The following is an 11,026-nucleotide window of genomic DNA, read 5'->3' as shown; positions in this document are numbered from 1 at the left end:
TATCTTTGTGATGTTTGGTGTCACTAAACATAGCGTTGAATCTAATGACAAAAATCATAATTTCGTCTCATCAGACGGAGCTACCTGTCCTCTGGTTGACTTCAGAGTCTCCCACATGCCTTCTTGTGAACTCTAGTCCAGATTCAGTGTGAACTTTTTCCAACAGTAGCTGCCTCTTGCCACCCTCCTACAAAGCTTTGACGACTGTTATATGCACAGCTTCTCCTATCTCCACCCCTGAAGCTTGCAGCTCCTTCAGAGGAATCATGGTGGACTCCCTCGCTCGTCTCTTTTCTTGCTGTTATTCAGTTTTTGAGAACCGTCTGCTGTAGCCGGATTTAAGCACGTGCCACATTCATTCGGTTTCTTCATGGTGGATTTAACTGTATTTAAAGGATATTCAGTGACTTGGATTTTTATTTTTTTTTTCTTGCATCCATTTTCAAAAACCCTTTTCTCAGAGTTGTCTGGAGTGTTTTTGTTTTGTCTTCATGGTGTAGTTATATCCAGGTGAGCCACTTTAAAAGTAATTGACATACTTTGTAGAAAGCTGTTTTCAGTTTGCTATGAAAAAGCCTTTTTTTTTTTTGTCTCCTTTGCAAATCTTTTCAAAAAAGCCACAATAAATCGACTATGATTCAGTGTTGAAAAGCAATAAAAGAGGACATTTTCCAAGGAGTGTAAAAGCTGTTTACAGGCCTGGTGTATTGCTTCATTCACATATAGTAAGCACAGTAATCGCCTCAGTTACCTGTGCCATGGAACGAATGACGGTCTCAAACTCTTCGGATGGCGTCTTGCCGTTGATTTGCGTCGCAGCCGGGACGTCCGAGTAGGAAACATGGCTGCCGTTGGGCTTGACCGCTGTGCCGTTGTCGCTGAGGTCACTTCCTCTTGTTGCCGGGACAGTCCCCTGGTAAATGTAAAGAAAACATGCTGTGAATGATGTTAAAAACTAGAGGCTCATGCATTTTCACCTCAACACATGCACATGGAGGCAAACAACAGTGAGAATGACTCTCAACCTCCATTATGGAAGTTGCGGCGCCGTCTGTTAGGCTTTAAATTTGAACACGACATAACGGCTTTGAATTTCCGCAAAGGGATTCTTGCACACAGCAGCTGGCTGCAATCCAACAAAAGACAATTAAAAGTATAAATAAAACCCATCACGCCTCGTTCCTATTGTGAACGCAAACACTTAGCGAGTTTAATTTCAGACACCGAAACCCCTGATTCTGGGTGTCGAAAACCACTGGAATGGCACGCAGTTTGTCATCCCACCGTGATTAGCTGGATCTATGGCAGCCTAATCCTTCAGGAGATAATGGCTCTTAGCTGATGTTCCAACAATGACTACGCTCCAAATACAATCTTTTTATCATGGTGGGGAGAAGCGTCAGCGGCCATCTGGATGCCTTAATATGCTCGGGTTTTAATTACTGCAATGACTTTACTTGTGTGACAGATGAATTACATGAATGCGACAACTACATAAAACAGTGTTTTCCCGATTTCATTAGCCAAAGGGTGTAATGTTTATGGCCGTCTGAATTGGATTCAAAAGGACGGACATAATGCACAGCAATAATTTCACAAACACTCCATTTGGCATATGGCGTTGCCAAGCGAAAGCTGTCCTTGTGAACTTGTGAATTTGCATTAGGAAGTTGACGGCAACAACTTTCAGAGGTTAGAAAACATTTACTGTAAATCACGCTTCATTTGAATACAGTCCCGGATTAGTCCTCGGGAAAACATAACTCCATTGGACAGGACACATTAGCGCTGCACGCTGCAAACAAAACCCTATGGGCCAGGCTAAGTTAGCGTAGCATGCTGCTAAGTTGCTGTCCTCATGCATGAGCTTTGTTAGCTGGGGCCTGGCTAAGAGGATTAAAGTTCCAGTTTGGTTCTTGCACATTTAAGAAATTGTTTCTGCCCCACTTCACACGGCGGCGGCGGCGGCCTCTTTCTCATTGGAGAGCAGGGGCCTCGTCGCCATAGCGACCTGCGCCGAGCTCAGGCCTAACTAGAAGAGCCAGAAGACGGACGGAGTGTGTGTGTTTGTGCGTCTGGCTCTTGTCTCGCAACAAAAACACAGTCTCTCCAAATTGGTTGTGCTTAAGGGGGCCGACCGGTACGGAGGCTCTCTGAAAATGTGCCTCTTTTGCCGCCGTCGCAGCACAAGAACGGGTTCATTTTAGGCTCTGGAGGGAATTTGAGACGAATGGCTGCGTGATGAAACAAACACATCCATCAGCACACATGCGTACATGGGAATGCTCCTCTCTTTTTTTTTTTTTTTGAAATAAATTATATCGCCGGCGCACAAAAATGCCACCAGGGCTTTTATAATCTAAATTCCACGAGGGGTAAAACAGCTCCAGCATCCCTGCCTCCCACTGCATAGCTCGCATATTTTCGCCTCTATTTCTCAAACGCTTACCCTGGCCCCTTTCCACTGTGACTTAAGAGCTCTTTCCTTCCACTCCAGTGTTCAAGTCTCAATGGGGGAGAATCAGCTTTGGAAAGAAAAAAAAATAGAAGCAGTCCCTGACTTAGACCAACTATCTCTGCTCATGTACCCATATTATGTCTGGCTTGCGTGAACCCTGACAGCAATTTGGCCACAGCAGCAGCAGCAAACAGCGTCGGGGACGGGAGGCGGGGAGGGTGTCTTCTTGACATGAGCCAGAAACAGAATCAAGTGAGGTCACCCAGGAAACAGAGGCAGAGGAAACCCTGCAGAGTATGGAGATGGGAGCGCTGATGTTTAGGTGATGCAGGTGGGTCAGGTTTAGCTTAACGCATTATGGGGTGACTGTTTTTGTCACAGCTTCATAATATTGCATCTATACAGAAAATGCAACCAAAACAAAGAGAATGCACTGGAACCACGTGGGTGCACAAGAATTACGAGCGTCACCTTATCTCGCCCTTCCTCCTGCCTCGGCCCCTCCCCATCCCAGTGAAAAATTTCTCACTTATTTTTCATTCTAACTGCATTCATCCTGCGCTAACAATATTATGACGCTGCCATCTGGGTGGTTTATAGTAATAACGCACAAGTCTGAGTGAACCCCGGATCGCTCATTTGAATTCATCACCGTCACTCTAATTTAACCGAACGATCACACTCGAGGCCATCCAGGCTTAGGAGGGTAAATACTCCATTCTTCTTATGTCTTAAAAAAATAATGTGGCTTTTCAGCAAAGATGTGTGACACCAAAATCCATCCGGAGCAGCAACATAAATAACAGGAGAGTCTGTTTACCTGCTCTTTCAGATGCTGCACAGACTTCTGCAAGGCCAGGATCTGGTGGAAGAGGGGGCTCTGGAGCACCGACCTGAGCAGGCTGAGCTTCTCCTCCGTGGGCACCTCCCCCCGCTCCTTCAGCTTGGCCTGGAGACGCTCCACCGCCTGCAAGGCACGCTGCGTATCTGCAAGCCGTCGCATATTTCAGTGACGGCGCCGGGCCGGAGAGGAGGCGCGAACGCAGGGAGGAAAGGAGATAGAGGTGAGGAGAGGTGATGTGGACACAAGCAACAGATAGCTGCAGGAAAAGGGGGGCTGTGACCCTGTTTATTCGAATGCTCCCATTAATTCCGCCTTTAATAACACACAGGCTTATTTTTAACAATGGCTGGTAAATAAAAGCGCAGAGGAGGAGAGCGGCGTATCACAGGCCGGGCTTAGCTAAGGCTGACTGGTGCTCAACAGACCTTACGATATCAGAATCACGTAGCCACAGGTTTTCGAAAACTCCATTTTCAACGCGCTGTTTGTTCTCGGAATAGCAATGTTTCCGCCTTTTTTTTTTTTTTTTTATTTGCCTTGAGGGTCAATGGTGGGTTCGCACAGGAGCGTGGAATAGTTATCAGGAGGAGAGGGGGGAAAAAAAATACAGATAAAAGAAGTCCACGGTTTGCTTGCTGGACCCTGCATAAGCTCTACAATCGAGTAACTCCGGAGTGGCTTGTTAGTGAGGATGGGCCAGACAGACGTCATCTGGGCAAAAATGAAGCAATTTCCAAAGCTCACCAACTGTGACTAACACCTAATAGGGCGTGCACAAGGTCCAGAGCGCTTTTTTTTTTTTTTTCGTGATGCTTTGTTGTTTTGAACAAAGGTTGTAAACCGGCCAATAACACTCACATTTTTCTTTTCCTGTTTCATTCTTTTTTACTTCACTTGCATCAAAATTTAGCAATTTTCGCTCCAGTCCAGGGATCAAATTCGATAATTCCAAGCCGGCTTTCTGTAAAATACAAGCTCCAGCGTGAACCGACGACCTCTCTGACCTCTCGGGTTCCCGTCGAACCTGCACATTACCGCCGGCCAGCCCCCCCCGAGAGTGACCACAGATTGCGGCGTTAAAAGAAAAAGAAGCTGGCAGCACCAATTTGGCGTCCCGCTCGACAGTTGGACAAATAAATCTCCGCGGGGACAAACAAACAATCAAATTTATGGCAACATTATCAGATATGGCAACATTGGCAGTCCGCGGGCCTTGAACCGGATCCAGGGCCTCTTACGCTGGTTGAGAAAACTCCCAGCAGGAGCCAAATGTGCGACGCCGAGCCAGCGAAGACAAACACCCGACCGACTGCCTGCACCAAACCCCCCTCTGTAAAAACTGCTCATTTAAAAAAAAAAATAAAAATTCAGTTGGCGTTTTATCTTGTTTATTATAGTAATATTGAATCTTAATTAAACCGAGTGTTGGTGCTGGAGTCTGAATCCTGTTATCATGGCAACATTTGACTCCAAAGCTGGGCACTTCAATTAGGGAATGATTTAGGAGACGGGAAAAAAAAACATTTCATAAATACAGCAGATGCAAACCTGAGGCACAAACTGATTATAAAACTTAATTATTATCATTTACTCAATTCTGTTCCTCCTCATAATGAATAATACGCCGGCTGAGGTGTATCTGGCAGCAGGGAAACAATAAAATATGATTACTTACCCATTGTTTCTATCATTTTCTTTTAAATCCAGGTGAGTTCTGTCCCCTTTTTTCACGGCCTGAAAAACAAAAGTGTGTTTTTAGCAATCAGAGAACATCTAATTCAGAGGCTCATCTGAACTTAACTCCTTCCTACATTCAAAAACAAAACGGGCTTATTCGCTCTCCGTCCCCCGAAGAATGCGTCACAATAAGCATCACAGAGTGGCCATTGTGCTGCAGAACTGTCCCGGTCCGGCGGCTCTGGCTGCCAGCAGCCCGTTTGATCGCACATCTACTGTAGCTCGTTAGTTCTCGGTGCCACCGGTGGACTGAAATCAGGTAGCCTGCATTCCTGCGACCGCGGTAACTTTGGCAGCGGTTTTAAAATATGCATGAAGCGTCCACACAGCTGGCTTCAGACGGGAGGAACCAGTCATAGTTCTCCCTGAAACAACACCCTGATTACTAATAAATTTATGTAAGCAAGTGGCCGATCTTATCAGTTTGTTTAAAACTAGCGTAACACCCTGCTGATATCAGCTTTAAACTATGCAGCTGCAGGTATTTTTATGTTTTTTTCCCCTTAAATTCAGAGACTTTTATTTGCTTTGTTAAAAAGATATATCCTGATACACTGAATTTTCTCTTTTTTTCATGACTCCTGGCTCCAAATGTAAAAGTTTTGTTAAACATGAGAACAAATACACTGCTTACATTTATATTCTGCCATAAAAATACATGATTAATTCAGAAAAGTGAGAAAAACCCAAAGAAATACTTCACACTGTTAACTAAAGTGAAGCTGACTGTTGATACCGACATCAGTTTGTCAGTAAAACGTTTACATTTTCTGATTCCAGCTTCTCAAATTTGATTATTTTCTGGTTCTTTCCTCCTTTGTGACAGTAATCCGACTATCTTTGGACAAAACGGGACATCTGATGGCGTCATTTTGGGCTTTTTTGGCCATTTTTCAGCTTTTTCTGACATTTTACAGATCAAACTAATCGAGAAGTGAATCAACAGATTAATTAATAACGACGAAGACCTCCTTAAACAAAGGCAGTATGTCACAGAGATCATAAAGATCTCTGCCGCCTTGATGCTCCGCCGTATCGTTTGAAGGTGGTTATGTCTTTTATATTCCACTTTTAAGGCGCCTTTAAGGTGCCTGTCAGCTCCCATGCAGGGAACGTCACGCCTGACGCTGGCAGTGGCTTTGTTGCAGGCATGACATGAGTCAGGGAGACATTACACGATTAAAGGAGATCGCTGGCATAATTAAAGGCCTGTATAGACTCTCAGAATAGCTGCAGTATGTGGCAGCAGGATCACGGCAGCAGCACTGCTTTGTTTATGTTCCTTACATTCGCTCGTGTTTGTATCTTTCATTGTGAGCGATGGTGGAAATACCGTATGTGGTCGTATGTATGCAGATGTGTAAGTTATTGTTTTGTTTGTGTGCACGGGCGTAAACATGCGGCTCTGTCTAACAAATTGCTGTAATATTACAAACTGCAGTGTAAAAGAAAATCTGGCAGCAAAGACAGCAGAGAGAATAGATTAAAAACAGCGGTACTGTGTTTAAAATCTGTCAGAACGGTGAAAATAACAGCAAATATCAGTAAAGTAGTGATGTTTTAGCTGATTTACATGCAGTAGAACGGCTAATTTAATGGTCACATGTTGGAAAGGAACAAGCTACATAAAGAAAATACAGATTTTTTGATGTTAATAGAGTTGTAACCTGCTTTTTAACAGTTAACATGTAATCTTTAAAAAAAAAAATACAGTAAACAGGCTAAGTTTGGTCACAAATTAAAAAAAAATAAAAAATAACAATAATATTAAAAAAAATACAAAAATGCAAATATTTGATGTGGACACTTTTGACCTAGGTTTTGTAATATTTTTTTGTAATATATTTTTTAGATTTTTTTTTTTAAACAAAACAGGAAATATCTGTAAAATAACTAAAAAAAATTTTTTTTAGCATTTTTCAATCCAAATGTGCTTGATTTATTTTATTTTATTCTTTATGCCAATTTTTGTTTTGTTTTGTTTTACCAGAAATTATCTGTAATATTACAAAACAAAGATCTGTTAAATCTGGTAAACTTTTTTTTAAAAATCCTAAATAAACATAATTTTTCTTCCAAATAATGACAACCATCTTTAAAATAGTTCAATTTTAAACTCATCTAATACAATAAGCAGTTTAATTATATGATCAGACACTGTAGAATGAACTACAATAAACAAGTTGTAAAAAAAATAATAATAATAAAAAATAAATCAGATTTTTGACGTGGATATTATGTGCAGCTTTGGTCTGTTTCTTCTTTAGGTTTTGCTAGAAAATTTGTGCAATTTTATTTGTTTTGTTGAACAATTTTTAAACATAGCATTTATTTTTCAAATAACATTAAAAAAATGCAAGATAATTATATTAAAACCTGATTTTATGATCAGACATGGCAAAACAATTACATTTTTATAGTTAGCATAGTCATTTTTTTTTTTTTTTTTCTTTGCCCTTGTTTTTCCTTTTTTTTCTTTTGGTTAAAACCTGTAAAATAACAGACTTTTTTTTTATTTTATTTTATTTTATTTACAGTGTGCTTTATCAGATATTCCTGTGTGTGCTGTGAATACTGGATGGTGCGTTCAGGGACCTCTAATGCCTGTAATGATTCACAGAAGGCCTGTTGGACTTCAGACCAAACTATGTCGCCTTTAATGCCTAATTTTCTTCTGAAAACAGCTAATTATGGACGCATAGCTTTGCTGCGGCCACAGACACCGACACAGGGAGGTCGTTATTAGACGTGTTGCCTCCACAGACCCTCCAGCAGCAGCAGCAGCGTCGCCCCGGTGGACTGTTCGCTGTGTTTATAAGACGTTTGTTAACAGGCTGCTAAATCCAGCCCTGGTTTGCTCGTATTTTGAATCCAGCACTTGGGACAATCCGCTTTTCTCAACTCCTCCTCCTTCATCTGAGCTCATCCATGGAGCCAGAAAGCAACAGGCTTCCGAGAAGGAGAAGTTACGCACAATCCCCGGTCTGCGGTTTAACGGAAAACGCGCACGGTGGCTCATTTGCGACGCGTAAAATACACTTTGTGGGCAAACAGGAGGCTCTTGGAGCTGTTTCGGTGCGTGTTTGTGCGCTCGGTGACCCGCGGCGACAGCAGGCTCCCCCCCTCCCCACTGTCCTGCTCCCATTAGCGGCTCCGGAGCGAACAAAGGCGCCTCTTCCCGAAGCTCAACTTGTTGTTTTATTGCGAAATCGTCTTTCCTCGAGTGAAACGCGTCGGAAAACGGCGGCTTACTTACATGAGCGTGGGGCGGCTTCCTCTGCGCTGCTCCGTGCTGTCCTGCGGCTAACGGCGCACTGGCTGGGGCTTAAAGATGGGGCGTAGAGTAACTCGATCCTCTCTGGACATTTTCTGCCGTAGCGGCTCCGAGAGTTGAGCTGGGACTGAAGCGCCGCTTGCTGGTTGCCCCTGACACCTCGGCCTGGGATGTCAGGCCTGGCCCCCAGCTCAGATCACACCACAACACAGCCGGGAAAGTCACGGAAACATGGCGCAAACCGGTTGAATTGGTGAAAAATGTGGATAGCAACCATTACGCATTTGGTTATGGTTACTGTGACAAAGTATTTATCCACTTGGAAGTTTCCCTGTTATATTATTTGTAAACATTACATCATAGTTAATTTAATGCAGTTTTTTTGGACAAGAATTTACCCAAAAAAGACGATTTGATGCCAAAATGACAACAGATTTCTACAAATATACAGCATAAAATAAATAATTGCATTAATATTCATCCCCCTTGAAATTTTGTCCCCTTTTGTAGCTTTTCAAAATTAAATCATGGTCAATTAAATGTTTAGTTTTTGACAATAATTTACCAAATAAAAGACTCTTAATGCCAAAGTGAGAATAGATTTCTACAAATATACAGTATTAAATAAATAATTGCATAAGTATTTGAAATTTTCTCCCTCTTTATAGCTTTCAAAAATGTATTCATTGTCAATTTAATTTAGCTTTTTTGTACAATAATTTACCAAAAAAGACTCTTTAACATCAAAGTGACATCAGATTTCTACAACATAATGTTAATTAATTAAAAATATAAAACCTATAATAATTGTGTAAGTTTTTGCCTTCTTATAATTGACGCTAGTGAAATCGATATCATCCGAGTGAGGTGAATGTATCGGGTGATTGTAGTGCAGCACCTTGTTAAAAAGCACAAATCAGAGAAGGCATAGTAGAACATTTTCAAGTATATATCTTCTTTTTAAATGTATTTATTTGTTATTTATTTGGAAAAACAAATGATACCAGGCTTCTCTTCCAGGTACAGTTCAGTTTGTGGTTGTAAGAATATTCATGCTAATCCAGGTTTTTAATAGAATATCAACATACGTGTAACAGGCGTACATCTTGAAGTACAAACAATATTCACTGTCAAGAAATAGAAGGAATAAGGCACATGTATGTGTCCGCCTTAGATCAGGCCGTCCCTAAAAACACTAAGTGACTGCAAGAAGAGGAGTCGTGAGGGAGGCCACCAGGTTCTTTGGTCCGATGGAACCAAAATTGAGTTTGCAGGCCGTCAGACTAGACACTGTGTTGAACAAACATCATCACCACCTTGATGGTGACTGAGTTGTTACTCCATCAGGATAGTCATAGGTGCCCACTAAGGTGCAATAGCCCCATGTTCACTATGTGTCAGTTAGTTTATCGGGATTAACTGTGCAGTTTGGAATATGCAAAAAGACCTGCAGCATGCACTGAAGGGCAAGATGCAATGAAGCTGTGTATACATGCAATAGATTTTTTTAGATTAGGGATGTCACAATGTGAGATTTTCACCATCGCTAACTATATTAGCATGATATCTATGAATGAATTACACTAAAAATGCTAATGCAGGGAGATGGAGAACCAAATAGTTACTTGGATTATTTACATTATTATCATAGATGTCATATTAACATGATAATTTATATCCCAACAGCCCTGCTGCCTGTAATATAACCCAATATGTAGACAGTGGAAAACAACTTTCAAACTGTTTTCACAGTGCAAACAACAGAAGAGCACAGCTAATTTGCTCAGAGGGATATAAAATGTAGGCGTGGGAGTCGAAACATTTAGACACGCTGTTTCAGTCTGGCACGCTTAAGACGAGTCCTTGAAGTTATTACTTTTGAGAACTCCTGACCTCGGCGACCTTTCGGTGTCAGATTTGCAGTAATGCACTTCTTAGCCGCCCTTGAGCAAACGCTGAGCTCCCTAACATACATCCAGTCGACTACGGAGGAGGCGCGGCGTTCCTTTCAGACGACACATCGCAGCGTAGTCTCGCTTCGCCGGCCCGTAGCTGCGGCGACACAACTTGAATACTTGATCCGTGCCAATTTCTAGCGTTGCTGCAGGGGTTGCATTCTTGGCTAAACGAACACACGAGCTTGTCCCATGAATCAGATTTCAGCGGTGTCTGGTTGTCGGGTTCTTGGTGTTGTCGTAACAAAAGAATGCGGTCCGGACTCATTCTGACCAATTAAACCGGTTCGTACGCAACACAAGCGAATGCAAAACATACAAATAAGGATTCATAAGGAGCTGTGACGGTGTTATTTCAGATATAAGTGGAAAGAGACATATTTTTAGACCCAGGAAGCACCTTGACAAAGGTCTGTCTGTGTCCTGTTTATAGGATTATGAACTCCACTGCAGGCAGCAAAATGCCATGCCTATCAAATTTTGATATGAGCCGTTCCTTGAAATGAAATATCTCAAATACCCACTGGGATGGAATGTGCTGCCTTATTAACTCGTGACTCAGATCTGGCGGCACCAAAATAGCAATACTCTGATTATATTTGCATTGTTTAAGCCGGCGCTGCGAGGGGAGGGGAAAGGAATGTATACGAGGAGCAGTCTGGTCAGGTAGGTGCCGCCGAGCCTTTGGCCTCCGGTGCTGTCAGAACTTTTCACGGATCAGGACCTCAGAGGAAGGAGCGGGGTCGCTAAGAAGTCAT

At 42.3% G+C, this 11,026-nt stretch overlaps 1 protein-coding gene across 1 annotated transcript in view; it reads right to left on the bottom strand.

The window, feature by feature from the left end:
• mpdz (multiple PDZ domain crumbs cell polarity complex component) overlaps nt 1–8,376 on the bottom strand; it is a 54,986-nt gene extending 46,610 nt beyond the window's left edge. The window contains exons 1-4 of the mRNA XM_008289291.1: nt 8,296–8,376; nt 4,978–5,036; nt 3,279–3,445; nt 752–913 (exon numbers count right to left, since the gene is read on the bottom strand). Coding sequence (XP_008287513.1) covers nt 752–913; nt 3,279–3,445; nt 4,978–4,993 — 345 coding nt within the window. The 5' untranslated portion in view covers nt 4,994–5,036; nt 8,296–8,376. The remainder of the gene's footprint in view (nt 1–751; nt 914–3,278; nt 3,446–4,977; nt 5,037–8,295) is intronic.
• Nucleotides 8,377–11,026: the final 2,650 nt, after the last annotated feature.

This window comes from Stegastes partitus, unplaced genomic scaffold, assembly GCF_000690725.1.
Source record: "Stegastes partitus isolate 25-593 unplaced genomic scaffold, Stegastes_partitus-1.0.2 Scaffold604, whole genome shotgun sequence".
Lineage (NCBI taxonomy): Eukaryota > Metazoa > Chordata > Actinopteri > Pomacentridae > Stegastes > Stegastes partitus.
The sequence above is the reverse complement of the archived record's forward strand: the minus strand, read 5'-3'. Positions and strand labels throughout refer to the sequence as shown.